We start from the raw sequence: 24,158 nt of genomic DNA on the forward strand, positions 1-24,158 counted from the left end.
TATTTATGATGGTTGCAGGATCCTGAGATCATGTGATTACCATTTGCAACTTTTCCATATGGCTTCTGACAAGCAAATTCAATAGGCAACCATCTCAAAAAGGTCATAAAATCAGTCACTATTATGATTAGAAGTCAAGGACTACCTATAAGTGTTTGCGATATGATGAAATACTTTATTCTGAGTGCCCTAAAGCTTCCACTGTTCACCTTCATGAGATCATGTTCTCCCTTGGATTCTTTTATTTTCTAAATTAAAATGCCCCAGATGTTGTAACCCTATCCAAATATGGGAGGTGTCTTAACCCCCTGAACACTGTGATTCACCTCCAGCTGTTCAAGTGAAATACTTGGGCTCAGCAAAAACTTTAGGCTAGTATCCTTCAGCATGCAGCCACTGAGCACCATTGGTCTGCATCTGATATCTCTGCAGGGAGATGAAATGGAGAGACCTCTTCACTTCACTCATTCAAACAGTTTTCACAAGCATGAATTTTGCTGCCTTGGGAAGAATTCCAAGGTTCTTTTCCTAGCCAACATTCTGCCAAGATTGAAAGGATCCACCCACCTTGCTTAGGAACATATTCAATCTTGATCTCTAGAAAGGGAAAGAGAAAGAAGAAAAACCAGCAGTGAAACCTCTGGGCAATACTTTGAGGTTATAAACCTATACTGCTACTTTATGTGCCACTATAGAATTAGGGCATGGTGTCATCCCCCAAAATAGTCTCCTGCAATATAAGAGCATCATAAACTTCCTTCAAACTGAAGTCAATCAAATCCAAAAGGTTTCATCCATAAGCAATGTGGCTTCTGCAGTTAATGTAAAAGTTTTGCAATTGAAGCATTCATTTAAACACTTGCATGCACAAAGCACCCAAATTGATGATCTATAGGACCCTGAATCCATTTTTAAAGCTCCTAAAGTCCCTCCCCCATATCGCAAAAATTCATAGCAATGGGCATACGTTCCCTTTTTTTAAATTGAAAAATGAAGCAAATACTGTAGTCTAAAAGTTAAAAGGAAAAAATCCTAGAAAAATTAACTCCATACATTTGAGTGACTTCACAATTTCACTGTCACTGGTCCTTGCTACAACAATGGCAACACAATTAATTGTGGCCCTTGTATGCAAAAATGTCCCCTCCTAGTTTAGACTAGTGAGTTTTGGTGCATTTCCTCCAGACTTGAAATAAAATTTGGCTCAGAATTTTAGTTACAGTTCTTCAGTTCATTTCCCCTTGCAATATTCACAGTTTGTCATTAATTGCTTTGGAAAAATCCCTGTTAACAAGATTGGGGGGGGGTCTGGGTTTTTAGCCCCTCACAAATTTGTGGCACAGGTCTTTTTTGGCTCATAGAAATTCCAATTTAGTTTGGCAAACTGAGCAGCAATCCTTGCAATTCGAACATGAGAAATAAAACATATATTTGCATAGAGGAACTTTTCCAAGAGTTTAATGTAATGCACTCATGCACCACGTTGGCTAGATATGTGGTCATAGAAATAATTTAGAAAAATTAAACTTGTGTTTTGGTATGTTTCTGGATGAATACCATAAATACATGATATTCAGCCACTCAGCCACTCTTTTGCACATGGACTATAACTGTGATGATCATGGGTATTTCAAGGGCTTTGCATTAGTGGAGAATCTTTAGCCTCCCACACGTCCCTCCCTGCACTGACCCAAGAAGTTGAGTTTAGCAGAAAGTGAAAGAGCATATCCATCAGGGACAAAGGTGTAATCTCCCTCATCTTCAGGTCTCACATCATCAATGACCAGCTTGTGGACTCTGCAGAATAAAATTGAAATAATGAACAAAGGATCAGAATGGGTGGACCATTATCAGCTGACTCACAGGTTGGGATTCTAATTAAGATCACCCTCACAGATGGTCCAGCACCTTGATTTTTCCTCACCATTAAACAAATCATTTGTTGTCTGTTTCTCATCCAAATGAACAAACTGGCTGTTCAGGGATGAATAGCATACACTGCAGTAAACTGTCATTCTTCATGCAGTGTTTAAACCCTAGGCCACGAAGCAAAGCAAACAAAGCTGAAATAACCAGAATGATGTTTTGTGAAACCTCAGTTCATTGAGTGTAATTTATTTAGCACTTAAAAGTATAAGAAAGTGGTGAATCAGTGTGCATCAATACGTATGCACATGTCTGCATTAAAAAAAAATTAAATCAGGAATCACACCCTTGAAATAAATATTGGGTTTGCCTTTATTACCTTGTTTATTTCCTTCAGAAATTAGATCACCCATAGTTGCTGTTAGTGAGATGGAGACATATTTATTTATTTATTTTTATTTTATTAAATTTATATGCCGCCCTTCTCCCTAAGGACTCAGGACGGCGCACAACAATAAAAATTAAAAACATAAAATAGAAAATTTAAAAAAGAATTAAACAATAAATACAATAATTATATGACAATTTAAAAACCAGTAAAAAGCTAATTAAAACCGTAGTCAGTCCAGGCCCGCTTGTTGGAACAACCACGTCTTCAGGTCACAGCAGAAGGACCGAAGGTCAGGGATCATCCGCAGCTCTGGGGGCAATTCATTCCAGAGGGTCGGCACGCCCACAGAGAAGGGTCTCCCCCTGGGGGTCGCCAGCTGGCATTGTCTGGCCGACGGCACCCTGAGAAGGCCAACTCTGTGGGAGCGAACCGGGCGATGGGAGGTTGACAATGGCAGCAAGTAAATTTAATTAATAAATAAACAAAAAGGAAATAATGAAGTACATTGGACAGAGAGTTGGTATTCTACCCAAGCCTGTATAATGAGATTTATGCCCAAGCAAAAACCTAAAGCTGAATTTCATAAGCTCAAGGCAAGAGTTTAATCTATAATATCAAAACAGATTCAGCTGAACTAACAAAATGGCAGGCACAAATGGAGTCAAAACAAATGGCAAAAATAAGTACTTCACCTACATTTTGGATGCTACGTCCCTTTATTATGGCAGGTTACTTGCAGAAACGTCTTCTCCCTGTTACATTTGCCTATCCCATCCTGCCAGGCAGGGAGAGTAGCCCATTAATTAAAGAGTTTGAACTGGTGAGATCCAGGAAAATATCATTCTCTGCTGTCTCCCCAGTTCTGTGGAATATTTTTCCCTCAGGGGTGAGATGGGCCCTCAGACTACTGGCCTTTCCGAAATGTTTGAAGACCTAGGCTGTGCCAACTTGCTTGGGGTAGGCAGAAAGCATGCATGCTTGGAGTTGGTTAGCACCCTTGAAGGCCTTCTGCCAACTTTTTAACTTTAATAATGTTATACTTATTTTAACTGCCTCCAATTGTACTATAATGTTTGTATGGCTTTTATGTTTTAAATATGCACCACCCAGAGTCCCTTTGTAAGGTGAGCTGAGCAATCTCCAGATTTGACAAATAAATAAATACATATATAAATATATAAATGGAAGATTAATATTGCATCATTGAAAAGATAAATGTATAGTCCCAGTTATTCAAAGGATTGAAAACTTGATTATGCTTGCCATCCATGCCATCCATGAACAAATTATCTATAGACTTTGTATGGACAAATATAATGATATATAGAACTCATTTTTACTTAACAAAGTAGAGTATAAAACAATACTAGTTATGTGTGTATTAAAATAAATATAAAAGAATGCTAGTTGTATAAGTGTATTAAAATAAATATACTGAATAAAATTTACTTTAGAAAAGGATATATAGAATTGTAACTGTTACTTGTTGTAACAATAGATTGTACTTTGGCAGGGTTCCAATTTTTGTGTGTTGGGTTTTATTTTCTTGAGTATACATGTATTTCCATCATAATTTTCTTTTTCAATTACTAGGTAATTAAAAAAATCCCACTATGCCTATATACTACTGTTTTTTCCAAATGCTCACCTGCCCTTGTGAGATATTATGACGCGTTTACTGGGCAGGATCTCAACTCCATTCTTGTACCATTTGCCAGTCACCTTCTCATCAGACACTTCACACTTGAAGGCAGCTTGTTCGGTGGCCTTGACAGTCAGATCAGCAATACCTTGAATTACCTCAAGCGGTTTGTCTGGATGATAAGATTTGAACACATAATATAGACTTAGAGAAATGGCAAAACTTGTGGGAAAGAAATTATAAACTGACAATGTCAACCTCTTACAAAGAAAACTTATATAAAATGTTTTATAGATGGCACTTGCCACCAGCAAAACTAGCAAAAAATTTTAAAAATATTAGATGTTGGAAATGTAATCACAAGTCAGGTACTTATTACCACGTATGGTAAACATGTGTTAAAGGAAAGAGATATTGGACAAAAATACATACTTGGCTAGAAAAGATGTTGGGAAAACATGTAGATTTTAAATCTGAACTTTTTAAAATAGGTATAATGCCAGAAAAGCTTGACAAACAAAGTATATACCTGATTTTATATGTGATAACAGCGGCAAGAATCATATTTCTACAATATTGGAAAAATGAAGAAATACCACTAGAGGAAGACATAATTAAAAAAAGACTATGTGCGGAAATGGACAGACTTACTCTGATGTTGAAAGAAAAAGAAGAAATAGAATATTTTCAAACTTGGGATTTATTTTATCAATGGTTGGAGAAAAGAATAAGGGATTAGGAATTCAATTTGTATTAGTGAATGATAAACTCAGACAACACATTTGTTGAATAAGTACTTTTGAATTGCATTAAAAAAATCAATAAAAATTCTCAAAAAAAGAGAAAGATTTGAACACATAAATTGCACTGTGAAAAACCTCCAAAATCCCTTTATAATCTTTCCATTGCCCTTGACAGACCTTCAACTGCAAGATCTGCCTCTGATTGGCCCCCGTTGGTTACAATCTGGTAGCGCCCAGCATCTTCTTTGCTAGCCTCATTGATGATGAGCATGTGCTTTTTGCCATCCTTTCTGAGGCGGTACTTGAAGGTGTCTTCACGAGTCAACTCCACACCATCCTTCAACCTGGAGATGAAGAGAGGGAAAAAGGAAAAAGATGGAGAAAGGACATGACTGGAGAGATATGGCAATGTCTACGATGTAAGTAAAATAAGAGGGAAGGGCCTTACCACCATCATAATGAACAGAAATAAGGCTTTTCCAAAATATTAGCCATATTTTCAAGCAATCTGATTACATTTCCTAAAATTGTTGTTTTATTTCCAGGCAATATTTCCTTTTTAACTATGTATCATCTATAAATTTATCACTATTATTATGCTATAGAATTTTTGCTTAGTAAATTTAAATCATAAAATTTTATAACATTTGAAAAGAACTGGCATTTTAATTTTTTATCACATTATTAATACTGGGTGTTTTTTTTTTGCAGAATTAAAAGAAGAAAGATGAAAACAAATTGATATGAAATATATGCTGGTAAATTGAAGAGATAGCTCTGTAGCCAATACCAGGGACTGGGATTATTTAGAAGTCAGCTGATTGGCTAGAAGATAAAAGAGAGAAAAATAGGAAAAGTTGAACTGGTAACTTACCACATTACCTGGGCTCCTTCCTCAGATACGTCTACTTCCAAAACTACCTTATCTCCCACATATACTTGTTGGTCGTCCAGGCCACTCATAATCAGGACAGGTGGATCTAGGTACATAAAGATGGAATGCACAGTGGAGATATTGCTCACAAAAGGCTACGCCTTTCAATTTTATTCTGAAAGTCATCACTACCTTTGTCATGTTCTCCAATTGTATTACATTTGCATGCATCCTCCATCCTTACCTTTTACAAAGACCTCTGTGAAGGACTTCTCATCTCCAGCCACACATTCATAGGCTGCATCATCTGCCAGTGTTGTCTTGGTGATAGTCATGATACGTTTCTTACCCACATTCTCAAAGATGTACCTATCCACAAGAAAGAAAAAAACACATGCTCCTGCACAAAGAGACCTGTTTCCCCTGTTTCCCAATATATTTTCCTATTTCCTACCCACTAGAAAAATAAACAGGTGCCCTTGGCTTTACTACCTCATTGCTCAGACTTACTTGCCACTGGGCTTGATCACCTGCCCATTTTTCAGCCATTTGATATTTAAGTCAGGGTCACTCAACTCCACCCACATCTTGATCTTGTGGCCTTTATCAACTTGATAGGCTGGGTCCAGTTTCTTAACGAAGGCTGCAAAAGAGATTGAAAACAGACATCCCTTTTGTGCACTTGCACTAGAGGAAGGCTAAGAGAAGGTTAATGAGGCAATATCACTTATGTGATGCCAAAATGCTAAAACATGTCACATAACTACCAGCATTAAACAGAAGTTATATCTCGGTCTCCACCAGCCTAGTCCCTCTGGTACCTGCACTTTTCTTGATCTCCACTTTGGCTTTCTTGAGCCGTTTCAACATGCCACGTAGATCAGTGATGCCGTACTCAAATGCAATGCGCTCATACTCGCTTTTCTTGGTCACACCCTTAAGCAGTTCCCAGATCTCTGGTGGAATCCCCATATCATCATCATCATCTTTCTTTTTCTTCTTTTTCTTCTCTTCTTCTTGCACTTGCACTTCTCTACAAAGAGAGATAGAGGAAGAGGGAGCTTTCGAACCTATCCTCTAGATAGAACAACAGTCCTCAAACTTTGCCGCTTGGTGGCCTGACTGGGGAAGGAGAAGGGAACCAGGTTGCACAAGTTGAACTGCATGTGCATGCATGGCTGAGCCAATCCGCTGCTCGTGTGAGTTGAGCTGTGTGCACCGGCCCGTAGCCTGGTTGTGAATAGGCCATGGCCTGGTAGTGGGCCATGGCCTGGTGGTTAGGGACCCCCTGATCTAGAACAGCCAATTCTTGTCCTATACTATATTGCATTATAGAAATTCCCAAATTTCTCCAAAAGAAAGCTTGTCCTATATTTGACTGTCAAGGAGCCAAAAAGAAATTACACAAAACTCCTCTTCCCTCATTGGGCTTTGTTATCATGTACTCAGGAAATCCAAGACCTTCCATTTTAGAGGAAAATTACTTGAGGGGAAAAAATGCAAGTGAAGGCAATATAGTATATACCTAAATAGGCATTTTTCAGCTTAGGGCTGGCTGGAAAATTCTGAGAGTTGAAGTTTACATATCTTAAAGTTGCCAAAGTTGAGAAATATTGTCCTAGACTGATCGGTATCTATTTTCAGGCAAAGAGAATATTAGCGTTACAGCTCCCTTCACTCCTAATATCTTCACTTATTGTACCTTTTCTTAAGCAAGCCAGTGAAATCCAGCTCTCCAGCAACATCACTTTTGGATTCTCCACTGCAAGGAAAAGAATAGGGAACTTCTCATTCAAAGCACCATGCACTGTAATTTTTAATATTTTGCTTCTTCTCATCTTCTGATTTTTACAATGTTTTGTCTGAAGAAGAGTTGTGGAGATGGCTAAACTTGCATATTCTTTTGTCTCATTGTGGTTTGATTTTGGAATTGTTTTCATGATCCAATATACTGAGCCAGCATTTCCTTGCCTGCCACCATCACCTCCATATTTATCAGGTTCAGCAGAACTATGGAGTCAGGCCTACAGAAGCTGTAGTCCAACAGGACCAGAATGATTAAATGGAGGTGGGTTTTCCAAATAAGGGATTCACCTGTGCTGAAACCATGTGTACTTACGAACGTTTGAATGCTTCTAAAATATTGCCAGTTTCTTCTGTTCTTGGTGCTGGAGGAGAAAATAACAGTGCTTCAATGCTTTTACATTTATACTTTTATTCTAGTGTAAGCTGCAGTGTCTCTGGATAGCAAGACAGGCAGCATATAAATTTAATAAATAAATTTAAAAAAATAAACAAAGATTTAAAGGAATAAGGGAGTTTACAAAGATAGGAATGGGAAAACAACATGGAAATTAGGAAGGAAAAAGTGTCCTCTAAAGCAAAAACACCTTTTTGCTCAGAATAACTCTGCATACTAATGCTGGCTAAGGATTAATAACCAAACAAATAAATATAAGTAAAGGAATGATAAAACATCCTGAAGACTAAAATTCCAGACAGAGATGTCAGCCACAAAAAATTGCCAATATTAATATTAATCTGGCAAATTAATCTTGACCAGTATGAAAAACTATTTGGTGGGATATAGATTCCAAAGGATAACATTAGGTGTCAAGATAGTTAGGATGAATTTGTACAACATGGGTCTTGGCTAAAGTTAAGTTAGGTAGTCTGTGGTTCAGTGAATATCTATGGAGATTTTTGGTCATGGTCATCCAAAAAGTGCTTTCTTTCAAATCTCCATAGACATTTAACTTTGCGCTTTGGAATGAACACCCTTCAAATGTTGTAGGAGTGACCCGAAGGCATAGATAAACCTCCAAGTGGCCTCAACGACTCTCAGAAAGAGGATAGCGAGCACTTGAATCCTTCCATTCTCCACCAGTCAGAACTGAATAACTTTCTTGAATGAGAAGTGAAGCATCTTCTAGCAAAACAAGAAAGTCTAGATGCTTTTTGGGGGGAAAAAGGCACCTGTGAATCAGTGACTTTTGGGGAAACCACTTACTGACTTAAAAGGTTAAATGAATAATGTCATTTACCTCTGTAAGCAAAGAATATTATGCAAACATTTGAGGGTTTTTTTATTTAGGTCTAGAGATAAGCAAACAGTGTGAACATGGTGGTACCTTCCACATCAATATTGAAGACACAGCTGTCAAAAAAGTCCTTGGCTGTCACCTCAAAACGATAGTCACCTCGGTCTCCAATTACTACTTTCTCAATTTTCAGTTCATGGGAGTAAATCTTTGAGAATAAACAAAACATTAAGCACAAAGTTTATTAATAGCTATTTTTATTGCCACTAAATCTCTGGCACATAATGGTTCTGAACTAGAAAAAAGCATCTCCATATTCCATTAGTGTTAACGGGAGTTTTAAGAGATTCAATAGGATAGGAAAAATGTAATTCCAAGAGAAAGACAATAGCAGCAGAAAATGAACTACTGGGACTAGGATGCACTTTGTAATCAATTCTCCAACCAAAGTCCCATAAGTAGCTTTGTTTGTTTGTTTAACAATTCAGAGATTTAATAGATAGTAAAATAGTTTGGCGGGGGGGGGAGGGATTTGCAACAGACACAGAAGGATTAAGCACACCTACATTACTGATATCTTACACCAATTTTTTCCTTCACTGTGCTAGTTCCTGTTAGTTTGGCAAATATTTGAGATTAGACATTTGCCAAAATTGATCTGTTATTACTCTCAGTGCCTTTAAGCAGTTAAATCTCAAAATCAGCTTAAATCAGCTTAAAATGTCTTGTTTAGATTGAAATTGACATTTTCAGATGTGTTTAGATTTCTACTTCACCAATTTTAAAAATCTTAAGCTGAAGATATTCCCAAGCATTGAAGAACTATTTCTGTAGAGCTGTCTGATTACTCTTAATTCAACTTATACACAGAAAATTCTGTTGTGTGAATACCTTCATAATGCCACAAATGTCATCCAGCAAATTTCTCCAACAGTAACCCAGCAGTATTATATATGGCTAGTTTCTCCAGCCTGATGCTCCCTCCCTCCTCATAGCTTGTTCTTAAAAGCAGCAGAGTAGACTTTTTCTTAGGGTGAATTATAGTCATTGGAAAACAAGCAAGCAAATGCAGTTTTACTGCATGTCAAACACAAGGCCCGGGGGCCAGATCCGGCCCGCAAAGTGGTTTCATGTGGCCCGCGAAGCCATCCTGGAAACAGTGAGGGAACGGCCCCCACTGCCTTGGCCCTGGCCCAGAGACCCTCCTCCTGCCAGAGACCCTCAGATCTGTCCCACTCCTGCCCAGGCCCCCATAAGCACCCTTGATGCGAACTTTGTAGAGCTGGCCACGCCCACCCAGTAGGCCATATGCACTCTAGCCACACCCACCCAGTAGGCCACATCCACCCTGGCCACACCCACCCGGCCCCCTGAGGCAACCGCAATGCTGATGCGGCCCTCAATGAAATTGAGTTTGACACCCCTGGGCTAGAATAAAAGAAACATGGGGATATTCTCAGGGGAAGCTGATTGTTGGAAAAGTTCTATAAATTCTCCAAAATGTACAAGTGATCTTTGACTTACAACCACAATTGGAATCGGAATTTCCATTGCTAAGCCAGATAGTTGTTAAGTGGATCGTGTCCAATCTTATCATCTTTTTTAAAAAGTTGTTAAGTGAATCACTGCAATTGCTAAATGAGTTGCGCAGTCCTGTGAATCTGGCTTCCCCTATTGACTTTGCTTTTCAGAAGCTGGCTGGGAAGGTTGCAAATGTGACTGCAGGATGCTGCTGCAACCATTGTAAATACCTGCCAGTTTCCAAGCATGCAAATTTTGATTATGTATCTCTGGGGATGCTGTGATGACAGTAATTAAGTGTTATGACCAATTGTAAGTCCCGTTTTTCAGCGGCTTTATAGCACTTAATAGTCACTAAATAAATGGTTGTAAGACATGGACTTAATCTTAAAAAACATTAAACTGAAAATTTAGAGAGTGATGGGTTTGGGAAAGCACACATTTTTACAAGCCAAATCAGGCTTAGCTGGGAATTGTGCTTTGGCAAAATTCTTAGCTGCTATTGCAAAACATATTTCACAGTATCCTTTTGAAGTAAGTTATGGTAGTTAAAGAGCTCGATAGATTTTAAGAGAACAGATATCAGTATCTCTTATAGCCTCCTTTTCTACAGGGGCTCACATTTTTATCCTTGTCAAAGTCCTCTTTGAACTGGAACCGTAGCCCGCTCTTAACGCCCAACTCCAGCCACTTCCCCTTGAACCACTTGACGGAAGGTTTGCAAGGGAGCTGAGCCCCATCCAACAGTATGTGGATACACACATCACCGCCTACAGAAAGGAGACATCAAAGTCAGAACACCTGTTTCCCTATCTAAACAGGCACTTTGTTATCCTATTCATCTAAATCAAAAGAATTAAACTTCTATAGGGTGTTTTAAGGCAAAGAGAATATCTGTATGGCAAGAAAAGATGTGCTCTCTTTGAAACCCCATGGCAATGAAGTTACTGGTATTCTAAATGTGCTGGACTACAGTTCCCAGCATTCTTAGACTATACAACTATTAGTTGTGGTGGCTGGGGATGGTGATGTTTCAGTCAACCTTGCTGAAGGGTGATAGCTTCAGGGTAATGCTCTAGTTGATTCTGACCTAGAGAAACCAACAGTCACTTTATACCAATTGAAAGAGACCCACTTTTCCCTCTAAGAGAAGACTCTTAGAAGTGTCCTGACTATTGCTGATATGCAAAATGACCAATTCTAACATTGATCAATAGCTTAAGGCATGTGATAGAAGTCTATCTGTAGTTAGGCAGGTAGTTGCTTTAATCTGGCAATATTTCTATCTGGAGGTGAAGAACAACAAATGAAACTATTCATATGTAACACTATATGTTGTTCTTGGTTCTTGGGCCCTGTCAAGGCAGGACACACCAAACCCTAGAGCAAGAATTATAAAAAAGCTTCTCGGTTCTCTTCCTGCTTAAAACCAAGCAACTTTTGGCTTTGTAACATCCTATCAGTTACCGGTATAGTCAGACATAGAGAAAGGATGAATGATTTTTTTTAAAAAAAGACTACTCTAGCGGCTCTAATAAGAGAGAGCTACCTTTTCCTCCTATCCTTTGAAATGACCTTAGCAATTTCTTTTGAAACTGTTTTGATTTCAACTGAATGGTGGAACTGTAAATTTTCAGACTAATGTCTGATTTAATTGCTTTGGTTTTCCCTCTTCTTTATCCTTATTATTTAGGTCGTGTCTCTTAAATTGCAAATGTCTTTTTTATTGATCCATAACAATGTTTAGAGAGGGAGGGAGGGAGGAAGGGAGCGAGGGAGGAAGGAAGGAAGGAAGGAAGGAAGGAAGGAAGGAAGGAAGGAAGGAAGGAAGGAAGGAAGGAAGGAAGGAAGGATATCTAAGTAAAGCATGATACACAACAAAATGATGAGAAGAAAAAAAGTTCATGTAAATTTCAATAGAATTTAGAATATGCATGGACTTTCTGCCTTTCTACTTTGCATTTACCGCAATTTATTAACACATTTTCTGGTCTCTTGATGAAGATTCCTTCTGACTGTGTAGAGGGATCCCCTTTGTCTTCCCCTGGAGGGAAAAAAAGATAGATTAATGAAGGACAAAAAGTGCTAGGGTGATTGGAAGTTCTAGGATATAGCAAAGCAGAAGAAACTATTATTATTGCACTTATGTTCTAAGGAGGAAGGACACATTATAGGGCACAAGGCCAAAACATCAAGAGCATGACTTAAGACAGCAATCTATAAAAAGTATTCCATATCCTGCTTATAGTTAATATGATTTTCTCTCCAAAAGATTTTACGTCAAAATTAGGAGTGGATGAGGGACTCAAGTTTATTGTAGATAAGATTTGATAAAAATAGAGCTAAACTCAGAATGCTAAGTATCAGTGATTCTATAGACTTCCATATAGTTTTAATTATGGTATTTTTCTGGACCAACTCAGGGTATAGAAAGTAGGACGGATGATATTGCGGTGGATCTTCTCTTTTCTCCAGGTGGTAGCAAAGAAGAGGTTTACAAGATTCATCAAGACCTCAGTCTCTCCCCATTTATATTTGACATCTGTATGGACTTGCTGGATGAAGTCATCCATCAACTATATATCTCTGCTGTGAATCAGCAAATGATCCCATTGAGATTCCTGAGTGTCTGCAGGCTTGTGGAGACCTGGATGGAGAAGAACTGACTAAGGTCAACTCTGCCAAAAACAAATGGCTGTGAGTTCTGAATCCTCTGAATTCAGATATTTTTCTTTGATTCTGAATGGAATAGCACTTGCAGTAACTCATCCCCTAGTGTAATGGCATGTAGGAAAGAATGGATGAAGAGACTCTGCCAAGGGAATAATAATAATAATAATAATAATAATAATAATAATAATAATAATAATAATAATAATAATAATAATAATAATAATAATAATAATAATAATAATAAGAAGAAGAAGAAGAAGAAGAAGAAGAAGAAGAAGAAGAAGAAGAAGAAGAAGTAGTAGTAATAGTAGTTGGAAGGGACCTTGGAGGTCATCTAGTCCATCCCCTGCTCAGGCAGGAAACCCTATACCATTTCAGACAAATGGTTGTCCAATCTCTTCTTTAAAACTTCCAGTGTTGAAGCATTCACAACATCTGAAGACAGGTTGTTCCCCTGATTAATTGTTCTGACTGTTAGTTCTAGGTTTCTTCTCTCTTTGGTTAGTTTCCATCCATTGCTTCTCGTCTTGCGTTCAGGTGCTGTGGAGAATAGTTTGACTCCCTCTTCTTTGTGCCAACCCCTGAGATATTGGAACACTGCTATCATGTCCTCCCTCATCCTTCTCTTCATTAAACTAGACATACACAATTCCAGCAACCGTTCCTTATATGTTTTAGCTTCCAGTCCCCCAATCATCTTTCTTGCTCTTCTCTGTACTCTTTCTAGAGTCTCAACATCTTTTTTACATCGTGGTGACCAAAACTGGATTCCAGGTGTGGCCTTACCAAGGCATTGTAAAGCGGTATTAACACCACATGATCTTGATTCTATCCCTCTGTTAATGCAGTCTGGCACTGTGTTGTCTTTTTTGGCAGCCGCAGCACACTGCTGGCTCATATTTAAGTGATTGCCCACTAGGATTTCAAAATTGCTCTCACAGTTACTACTATTAAGCAAGGTACCACTTATACTATACCTGTGCATTTGATTTTTCTTGCCTAAATGTAAAACCTCACTTTTTTTCACCATTGAATTTCATTTTGTTAGATAGTGCCCAGTGTTCAAGTCTGTCAAGATCCTTCTGTATCCTAAGCCTATCTTCTGGAGTATTCGCTATTCCTGCCAGCTTGATGTCGTCTGCAAATTTGATGAGTTCCCCATCTATCCCCAATTCCAAATCATTGATAAAGATGTTGAAGAGCACTGGGCCCAAAACAGAGCCCTGGGACACCCCACTACACACTTCCTTACATGTAGATGCGGTTTCATTGAAGATCACACGCTGAGTATGACTGGTCAGAAACAGCATTGGCCATAGCTAAATAGTAGGTAGGACAAGAAGCTTAGAAGAGACCTTCACTAATTTCTCAGGCTATATAGGAGATAAGGGGAATTGTACTGTTAGACTTGCCGGATTGGTATCAACCTTGCAGAGTAAACTAGGTGGGAATCACAACCAGAGAAGTTAATTCCACTTTATCATAAAGCTACATTGACAGTCTTGTATGTCTAAAAATACAATTCTCCCCACATCTATCCAGAAACTAAGGAGCCTTCCAAGCCTCTTGCTTCACCTGTTCTCCAGCTATTGGCAATGCCGTCTCTTCTCTGACCATTCTCTTGACAGTGTCTATTGAAGATAACTTGAAGATTTCCAAATGCCTGTGTACTTAGTTATCTTCCAGTTGGATTATTGTAATAGATTCTATGTGGGGCTCCCCTTGAACAGCATGTGGAAATTGCAATTTGTCCAGAATGCATTTTTTAAAATTTGTGTGGCCATTTTTGGAACTTCACAATGTGCCCATATAATACTATTTCTATGTGAGCTGCCAATGTCTTCCAATGAGCTTCTGGGTGTAATTCTCAGTGTTTGTTGTTACCCATAAAGTCCTGCATGGTTCAGAACTAGATTATAGTATGTGTAGCACTGCTAATGTCCAATCATTTCTGCTTGGGCAGAGTGACCAAGAAATGACAGGTTTAGGCATGCTCCAGCTCTATTAAGCAGAGTCATCATATTTTCTCTGTCCCAGCACCTGCCCTGGGGAACAATATCCAGAACTCTGGATAGTCCCTCTTTTGGCTATTTGCAAAACATTAAAGAACTGATTGCTCCATTGGATATTTGAGCCAGGATGCTAAGAGAGCCCTGCTAGCTAATTGCTTTTGCTATTTTTTTAGGATGAAATATTCTTACCTCCTGGAGCCTGCTCTGCTGGACCCTCAGCTAGAGAAAATAAAAAAAAAGTGGGGGGGGGAGAGATTAGATGTTTAATTATAACCAAGGAGTAATGTGTTATTTTCCACATGGTCCTAAGTACAGGTAGTTCTTGACTTACAACTGCTCATTTAACAATGATTCAAAGTTATAATAGCCTTGGAAAAAGTGTCTTTCATCTTGTCCTCAAAGCTTTGACCATCACACTACTCCTGCGGTCATATGGCTGCAATTTGGGCTCTGGAGGTCACATTTACAACTGCTGCAATATCCTGTGGTCTCATAATCACAATCTGAGACCTTTCCAACCAGCTTCTGACAAGCAAAGTCAATTGGGGAATCCTGATTTGCTTAACAACCATGTGATTCACTTAATGACAACAGTGATTTGCTTAATGACTGCAATAAAAATTATTGTAAAATTGAGTCCTGTCACATGATGACTTGCTGCAAGAACTAGAACTGCACTGCTCAGTGACCGAATTGTGATTGTAAGTTGAGGACTAACTATATACATTCTTGTTGCAACACAGCTTTTCTCAGCCTTGTAAATATCTCAGGTCTCGATATTTAAATTTTACCCACGTTCTTAAAACATACAGGATAGCCTTATTAAAAAAAATCAATGAAACCTTGTCATAACAAAGCAACAGCAGGGCCTTATGTGTGAATGAAAGAGAATGCCTATAACAAAGAAATGTTTGGCAAATACTAGGACTTTAAGTGCAACTTTTCTTGACTAAGTTTGAATGTGGCAACTAAGTGATTTCTTGCTAAATGAATAATGTTTAAAGTTAGGAGCTTATATATTCATCCCCATGGATGAATATATATGGATTAAAAAATACTGTACAGTCAGTTGAAACAAGCAAGTTTCCCAAACCATGCCACAGCTACTCATGGTATCATCTGCAGAAGAAATAATGTACTGTTCAATATACAACACCTCAGTGTTCTGTTGTGCTATGATTAGTCTAAAGCTGAAGCAAAAGCTTTCAAGGAATATGGTGTTATATTTTTTTTCTGCTAGAATCTAGAATTCATAAAACCAGCTTGAACACTTTGTTAAGAACAGGGGTTCCCAACCAGGTGTGAGACAATATTCCAGGGGATGTGAAAACCTGGGTTTTCAAAATTATAGTGTATATGCACAATTTGTTGCCATTATTTCAAATTTTTGTAAGGGGTGCGAGAATATATCAGAAGCCACTGGCTAAGAAGATGACAAGGAATTGAAACTTGTGGCAGCTTAGCTCACCTTGAAAAACTGAGGTTCAAAACTTCTTTCTGTGTTTGGATGTTTTAAACATACATACTCTACGTAGAGTGTGATTTTTGGCTTTTATGTTTTATTAGGCAGAAATGTCCTTTTCAATTAGGTACCAATGCCATGCTGAATCCCACAAAGGAAAGATATCAAAGGCAGTAAAGGACTCATTTTTTTTTTCCAGGACCAATAAAGATATCATCTTACTTGTTTGTCATTCCTTTAATTAAAATGGTCTGTCAGGGATCAGCAGACTACGAGTTGGGAGCCAGTTTTTCTAGGTCAACATGCCAGCATGTGGAACACTAATGCAGAGGTCAGCAAGTAGCAGGTCTCCGCTTAAATTTTACATTAAAAGGTATGCAAAATATTTCCCCTGCTCCTTCAACTCTGAGAATGCAGGGCCAAATAAAATTGAACCTTAATTTATTTTTCATTTATTTATTTTTCACACTTCTCAACTGCCCATCTTCCTCAGACAGAGGCTCTGAGTGGTGTATAATTTAATAAATAAAATTAAGCATAAAAACAGAGTAACTTAAGAATATTATATATATATATATATATATATATATATATATATATATATATGTGTGTGTGTGTGTGTGTGTGTGTGTGTGTGTGTGTGTGTATGTATGTATGTATGTATGTATGTATGTATGTATAACAACTAATATATTCCAAATAACAAAAAAATAATTTGATTAATTCATGCTGCCTTTCCTGGGCCTTTTTTACTGAATGGACATATATTATTTCAAGGTAATCAAATGTGTGGTTCAATCAAAGTAGATATATTATGCCTGTATTTCTCTGTTATAACTGACAGGCAAGAAGCCAGAAAGAAAAGATTATTAAAAGTAACATAATTAGTCCTAAACATCTTCTGGTTATATTCCAGTTATCCACTAAATTTCATGGCATCCAGAATAGCTGTCCTCTCATCTTCCTCCACCCACTCAGACTCATACTTGGGCATTGTTTCTTATTAGAGAATGTTTTATTCAGTAGAAATAATGTATTATGGTTGATAATGGTAGGAGCACCCTTTGACTCTGGCATCCATCCTGACTCTGCCTTGGATGGATTATTTTAATTTTTTTCTTCTCAACAAAACATAATCATACCATCAGGGTATTCTTCGGAAGAACAACTTCCCCAAACACCATTTGTAGAGAGGGCATCAAAGGCTAGTGCAATATTTGCAATGACCAAATGGATTAAATTCTTTTTATTCAGTTAGCAAATAATCTCAACATCTTTGACTTTGGGGCTTCTCCACAAATAGAGGTTTATTGGGATACTGACTTCAAAGGGTGATGGGGAAAACATTCTCAGATGAATATTCTGCCCTTGGCCTTTCAAGAGTCTTGAAAAGGCTTTGCATACCATTTTATTTCCATTCCCTTGATGAAGCTATTCATAATCACCAGGGAACAGAAAGGCAAACAGTATGTTCTCTGCAGCTCTTCATTCTTCCAATCTAAAAAAATATATGAGCAATTGGCTTTCTGCTAGCCACTGTATGCATGAGCAGGTTGAAATATGGCTCATAGTCTTACTTTTTGGCTCTTCTTTCTTCGCATCCTTTGGCTCTTCTTTCTTTACTTCTTTCTTCTTTACTGCTGTGAAGGAATGAAAAGACAACAGATCAGGGAAAATGTACGTAACAAAACAACCCATGTTCTCCAATGACATGCAACTATGTCAAGATACTAGGTGGCCTTCAGAGGTTTCTCTGTTCCTTTGATCACGCCCAAAATTTGGGGGCAAATATCTATTGAGTGGCATTATTTTTTCTACCTTCCTCTTGACAGTTTAACCATTTGATCAGTAAAATATCTGAAGTGCTGTAAGCAAAGGGGAGATGGGGCATGGCTTGGGGAGATGAAACAGAACTTTACCTAGCAGCTTTGAAAGCCACATGAACCACCTTTAAAGGCCAGATTCCTTATGCCTTACACAGAGCATGTAGCTGCCAGTTGTCAACAGCTGTATATAGCCTGATAAAGTGGAACATTGTGGCACGACGGTCATTGTTCTGGATTCCTACTGAACTCTACCCTCTTAATTTTTGTTATTTATTATTGTATTAATTATCATTTTGTGACCACTGCACACACTCAGTCTTGGGAAAGCTACATTTAGGAATTACTCTCTTCTTTTTTTAATAATTCTGCAGATTTTATGTAAAGAGTTGCTCTAAGCATACTAATGCATGATTCTCCTCTGTAGATGATGCTGTTTTGGCTATAAAAGTAACAATAGCTTCTGAAGACTGGAAATGACAAGAAATGTATTATAAGAGGATGTTCATAAAAACATTATTTTGAGGAGAAAGCTGAAGGAATAATATTGTATGAAGAAATCTCACTCATTAAGAGAAGGTTTGGAGAGAATAAGGTAAGCTAAACCTGTGGAAAATCTGCCATCCTGTGTTTTCAATAGACCTGAAATCACACGCTTGCTTTGTGAATTCAAGCTGAGCTCTTCACATCTATCTTCATTTATTATTTCTACAAACTATCTTTAAAACAGGGCTGAATGAAGTACAGTCTTCCAACTCTATTGTCCTTACATTAACATTTTTAATATCACAGAAAGACAAAAAATATTCAATGCATCAGCAGTAATATTATTAACCATAATAGTTAACTAAGAATGAAACCAACTGTAAACCTATGTTTATTCATTTAGTTAAAATAATAAACATCATTCTGTAGTTTATTTTTGTGAATTTATATCCCCAAAAGGTTGATATTTTTCTGGGAGCTTGGGGAGGGGGATTATATAGAGATCTCCCTGCATTTTAAGCCAATATCAACCATGTGGAGTTGAAAGAGAGAAAAAGATTGGCCTGAGGTCCCTTGGTGTATCTTTCAAGGGCTGAAAGAAGATGTAATGTTGGATCTTTCTGGTCCTATTCCAACACCATAATCATTGCATTAATATTAACATTTAATCAAATTCTGATTTTCTTGAGGCCCAATAACTTTTTAGAATGCTACCCTGGATCAAATGGTCTTTTGGGGGAAAATTGGATTTATCTGAATGTGCTAAAAGGTGGACAAGCACAAATGGAAGGCAATATTATTAATCATCTCCATTGGTAATGATGAAAATCTTAATGCAGCCCATCTGGTGTAACCAAGTAGAGAAAAATTGGATTAGAACAACAAAAATATCTATCACTCTGTGCATCCAAGCATACTCCATCTCTGTGATAGCCTTTATATTGCTAATCTAACCTTTAATTGGACAATACAGAGGCCTATTCCCACTGCTGAGATGAAGTATTTTCTGTCTATCCTTGAGCCAGTAGAAAACTATATTTTATTTTTATTTATTAGATTTTTTTTATTTTGCCTTTATATCATTATGATATTAGCTGTTCCCACTGTTGATCCCTATCGTGCCTCTAATGCTTTAACTGCATTAACTGTAACTGCAACAATCTGGGTTCTTTCGGCTGCAAGGAGAGCATTTTTATGTTCTTTGAAGGTATCCATAGACACTGTTGGTATTAGATGAAATAATTCCTTAAATACTAGCTAAAGACCACTTAAGAGGTTTTCACTCATGGCCTGGGGACCACATGAAGGCTGTTATGGGAATGTGGTTATTTTAAAAAGTTATCCAGGCTTGTTTGTGCCATGGTTAGCTGTGAATGGAGAAAGGCTCAAAGACAAATGTGAATTCAGAAAGGCAGGAACTTTAGAACAGCACTAACATTTTAGCTGCCAATAATAGTACAACACACTGAATATTGAATTCAACAATTAAATTTAATAGCATGCCTCAGTACAGTTGCCTTTTATTCTTTTATCTCAGCTGGCATTTGATTAATCCTTCCTAAGGGAAATATGCTTTTCTTTCTTTCACCCATAAGAATTGCTTTTTGGGTAGATCATTTCTTTATTTCTGATTCTTTGATGTCTAAAATTAAAGCATATAATGTTATAATTTCGAATCATGCTCCTCTGAAGCTTATTGCATTAACTGGAGAAAAAGTACAAATACTCTCTAAGTCTAAGTGATTTCTTTGCTGCAAAGATCTGTCAAGCAAATGGAACAGCAGATACTTTTCTAAAAAGAGATTTTCACTTATTGTTGTCTTTGGCATAGGACACTACCATGGGAACCCATCGGAGAGAAGTCAAAAAATTCAACTTGGTGATTGTGACTGTGCAAACAAGCCACACCCTCTTTTTTTACACTCATCAAATAATGTATTTTAAAACAGACCAGGCCTTTAACTGCACTGTTAAACCTATCACCTTGTCTTTTTGGATATTGCTAAACTATTTATTCAAGAATATTTACTTATTTATTTGGTCCCCTATCTTACCATAGTGTAACTCTGGGTGGCTTACAGTTACATCTAAGCTAAAACATAAAAAGTTAAAATCCAACATTAAAACTAAAGACACATGGGGAGAGCAGAGGCGGGGGGGGGGAAAGAAAGGTGGAATCTGTTATTACCTGTTATCAACCACCTCCATTGAGCTGTTCCTCCACAGAGGCCCCAGGCTGACTGGCAGAGCCACGTCTTTAGGCCCTTATGAAAAGATAGGAGGGCTGGGGGCCAACCTCACATCTGGGGGCAAGAGGTGTTCCAGAGGGCAGGAGCAACAGCAAAAAAGGCCCTCCTCCAGGTGGAATAATTGGGCTGAGCAGACCTGCAGCATGCCTCCTCTGCCGGCACAACTGGTACGGACCAACCCCAGTGGAGTGAGATGGTCCCTGAAGCATCATGCTATTTAATCACTTCTTTTTTTAAAAAAAGAAATTTGCTAAACCAGTGGTTCTCAACTTGTAGTCTGTGGACCCCTGGGCGACTGCAATGTCATCACAGGGGGTCCGTGAAGGCTTGAAGAAATGTTATGATTTAAATCTTGAGTTAAGTCTTGGGGGTCCATGGTCACAAAAGGAATTTAAAGAGGGTCTGTGGTGAAAAAAAGGTTGAGAACCACTGGGCTAAATTTATGTTTTTAAAGGACAAAATAAACTAATTTCTATTGTTTTATTCATCCCACCTATCTCTGGAAGGATGTAAATCTAACCACAAACTTTATTTCCAAGACAAAAACTTACTATTTTGAACAAAGCAATAATATAAGAAAAAGGGAAAGAAATCTTTCAAGTTATTGTTTTATAGACTTGAAAGAAAATCCTTGAACAATGAAATATTGTACCACCTGTTATAGCATCATTAATCAATTTTTGTTTAAAATCTATTCTGAATTGTAACATATTTGCTTTTGATAAATTCCTTTACACAGAAATGTGGTTTGCCACATTTATCAGAGGTTCAAGCTACTAATTTTATTTCACCTCTTTTGCTTAAAAAAATATTACTGCAATCAGATCTATCAAACTGAAAAAGATCCTGCTTCTGATAGTTTTCCAGTTGAGTGATGTAAAAAGTATGTTGGGTTTTGTCCTCTTTTTGTTCGAGATCTATACTGAAGCCTTTTCAAATAAATCCCTAAACCCGTTCTAAAGAGGCAACCATTCCAGGTTTTTCTAAATCAGGAAATTATATCACTGAGAATTTTCTAACAACTGAGAAATGTGGATGCTGAGATTTTAAGTTACTTTGTCCCACAAAAGAGAAGGTACCTTTCTAACTATATTGATTCAGATCAGACTATATTTATAGAGGGCTGTCAAGCTTCAGGCAATATCAGATTTTTATTGTTCTTACTTTAATTCAAAATAAATAAGATCCAGCAGCCATAATTACTATGGATGTTCAGAAAGCTTTTGTTATATTCATTTGCAGCTATTGCAGTCAGTTTGATTTATTTTAGTTTCTGAAAGTTTTATATTTGGGGTTGATAGATTTATTCAATCTGCAAATCTTGGAAGATTTACTAACAGTATATCCTTACTGTAGTTAAATTTATATTGAGAAACACCTCATGGTTGCTCTTCTTTTCTTTTAATTTAGTTTAGGATGTCTTGCCATCCACTCAAATCCATGCAATCCAGCAACTTCCACCCCACAAAAGATCCACTGGCTTCTGAAGGCAAATTCTGCCAACTTCTGATGGTCAATGTCATACCAGAAATTCTGAATATATCAGTGAAATTACAGTAGGCTGAACTGAGTGTAAAATTTTGTTCTACATCATATTTTAGATATTTTAGACTAGATTTTTTTTATTCCTAACCTTAATCTCATTATTCAAGGAGTTGAAGTCCTTTATAGTTACTCTGTGTGCTGAAGAAAATCAGACTAGATGCCAGTGGCTCTCAATAATAAAATATAATGATTTCATTACTATTGTTATCCATCTATGACACTGAAGGAAGAGAACCATGTTTGTGCATGATGATAAAAAAATGGAGTCTGCTAGCCTTTTCCCAACTAATCATTTTATAAGGCATAAACTTTCATTAGTTGTATCTCACTTCATGAATAGCCGGGACACTCCATAATAGATCTCAAAGTGATTATTTAAGAAAAATAATTGTTGAATAAATACATATGAAAAGATTTTATAAATCTCAGAAAATCCCTACAGACACTATAGGTTTTTAATATAGTACCATTATTATTTCATAAGTTATTGGTAATTTTCCATGAAACCTGTAAGTCTCCTTACCCTCCCTCTCCCCACAATGTTTCCGCTTCATATTACCCTAATTTATATCCAGTTTAGCCAGACTATATATGGTGAAGTGAGCTGCAACTCAAGAAAGCTTATTCCCTTTAATTAAAATCATTAGTTGGAAAACATCTTGGCAGAGTTGTGGTTTATTGTCTATTTATATTGGTATAAAAATATTGAGGAACCCTTCTCAATTGATAATTTTTGAATTATCTTCTGTTTTGATACAAATGAAAAAAATTAGACAGATTATCTAGAATTCTCTTGAGTATTTGGGGTAACTAATGGATTCAGTATTGAATTTGAGATATTTGCTGTTTATTTCACTGCATATGTGTGTGTGTGTGTGTGTGTGTGTGTGTATACTTTTATAAATTACAACTATTAAGAAAGGACCCTTAAACTTTCCACACTTACAAGTTTATAACTGAGCATCTAGCCTATCTTTGGTTACTGACTCGAGTAAGCAACTTTAGAATTTAGCTCCTCCTTGGACTCAGCTTGAGAGTTATTATCTGACCCCACTGAAACCCTGGCAGGTATTGTGCAGGTATCAGTTTCAACACCTATACTTAATACTGCAAGACATATATAAAAATATTAACACTCAGCTTTGACCCATTTAGCCATGAGAAGGCTACATTATAAGCCTAATTTTAAAATAGCTTCCAAACCTGTTTTTTCCATAAACTGGGCCACTCATTACGTTATTAGTTTTGATCAACTCAGTTCTGAATAAGCTGTTTTTAAAACTTCATAGAAATAAAAAATACATTTGAATTAAATCTCAAATACATACTGCTCTTCTTGGCAGTATATTCAACTTGTACTTATTCTGAGCCATTTGCTCAATATATATATGTTCTTGGTTGAGTTGCAAGTATTTAGAATCTATCAAGATATCAAGAACTATGGGTAACTTTTGCAGGAGTTGGATAAAGGTATTATGCAACCCTGGAGGATGAAATATATATTGAATTGAAGAATATTGTTGATAGTATAGCTTGCAATGGACTTTGTGGGGCTGGCCTCAGAAGTAACTCAGAAGCTACAGCTGGTCAGTTGGTACCAAATATACCAGCTATATTGCAAGAATATAGAAAAGAATAACATCAATATTTCAGCTGGTTCTAATTGGTTTCTAGGCTCACTGTACAGCCCTATGTGGAGATATCAGGAACAGATCCCAGAGTTGCCAAAGTTGATTCTGTTTACCCACTGTGGACAATTCCTCAGAAGTGGAGCAGCATAAAAATCAAAGTACTGAAATAAGCTGATTAAAGGCATCAAAAACCAATGAG

The 24,158-nt window shown here is 37.3% G+C and overlaps 1 protein-coding gene across 2 annotated transcripts in view; it reads right to left on the bottom strand.

The window, feature by feature from the left end:
• MYBPC2 (myosin binding protein C2) overlaps window positions 1-24,158 on the bottom strand; it is a 70,504-nt gene that overhangs the window by 26,927 nt on the left and 19,419 nt on the right. For both annotated transcript variants that reach the window (XM_081343114.1, XM_081343115.1), the window contains exons 2-16: window positions 17,803-17,865; window positions 14,953-14,982; window positions 12,045-12,122; window positions 10,700-10,848; window positions 8,648-8,765; window positions 7,636-7,684; window positions 7,219-7,278; window positions 6,338-6,549; window positions 6,027-6,159; window positions 5,761-5,885; window positions 5,517-5,622; window positions 4,820-4,986; window positions 3,906-4,071; window positions 1,691-1,797; window positions 568-597 (exon numbers count right to left, since the gene is read on the bottom strand). In XM_081343114.1, the coding sequence (XP_081199240.1) occupies window positions 568-597; window positions 1,691-1,797; window positions 3,906-4,071; window positions 4,820-4,986; window positions 5,517-5,622; window positions 5,761-5,885; window positions 6,027-6,159; window positions 6,338-6,549; window positions 7,219-7,278; window positions 7,636-7,684; window positions 8,648-8,765; window positions 10,700-10,848; window positions 12,045-12,122; window positions 14,953-14,982; window positions 17,803-17,865 (1,593 nt within the window). The remainder of the gene's footprint in view (window positions 1-567; window positions 598-1,690; window positions 1,798-3,905; window positions 4,072-4,819; window positions 4,987-5,516; window positions 5,623-5,760; window positions 5,886-6,026; window positions 6,160-6,337; window positions 6,550-7,218; window positions 7,279-7,635; window positions 7,685-8,647; window positions 8,766-10,699; window positions 10,849-12,044; window positions 12,123-14,952; window positions 14,983-17,802; window positions 17,866-24,158) is intronic.

The sequence above is a fragment of the Vipera berus genome (genome assembly GCF_964194415.1).
Source record: "Vipera berus genome assembly, chromosome: Z".
NCBI lineage: Eukaryota > Metazoa > Chordata > Lepidosauria > Squamata > Viperidae > Vipera > Vipera berus.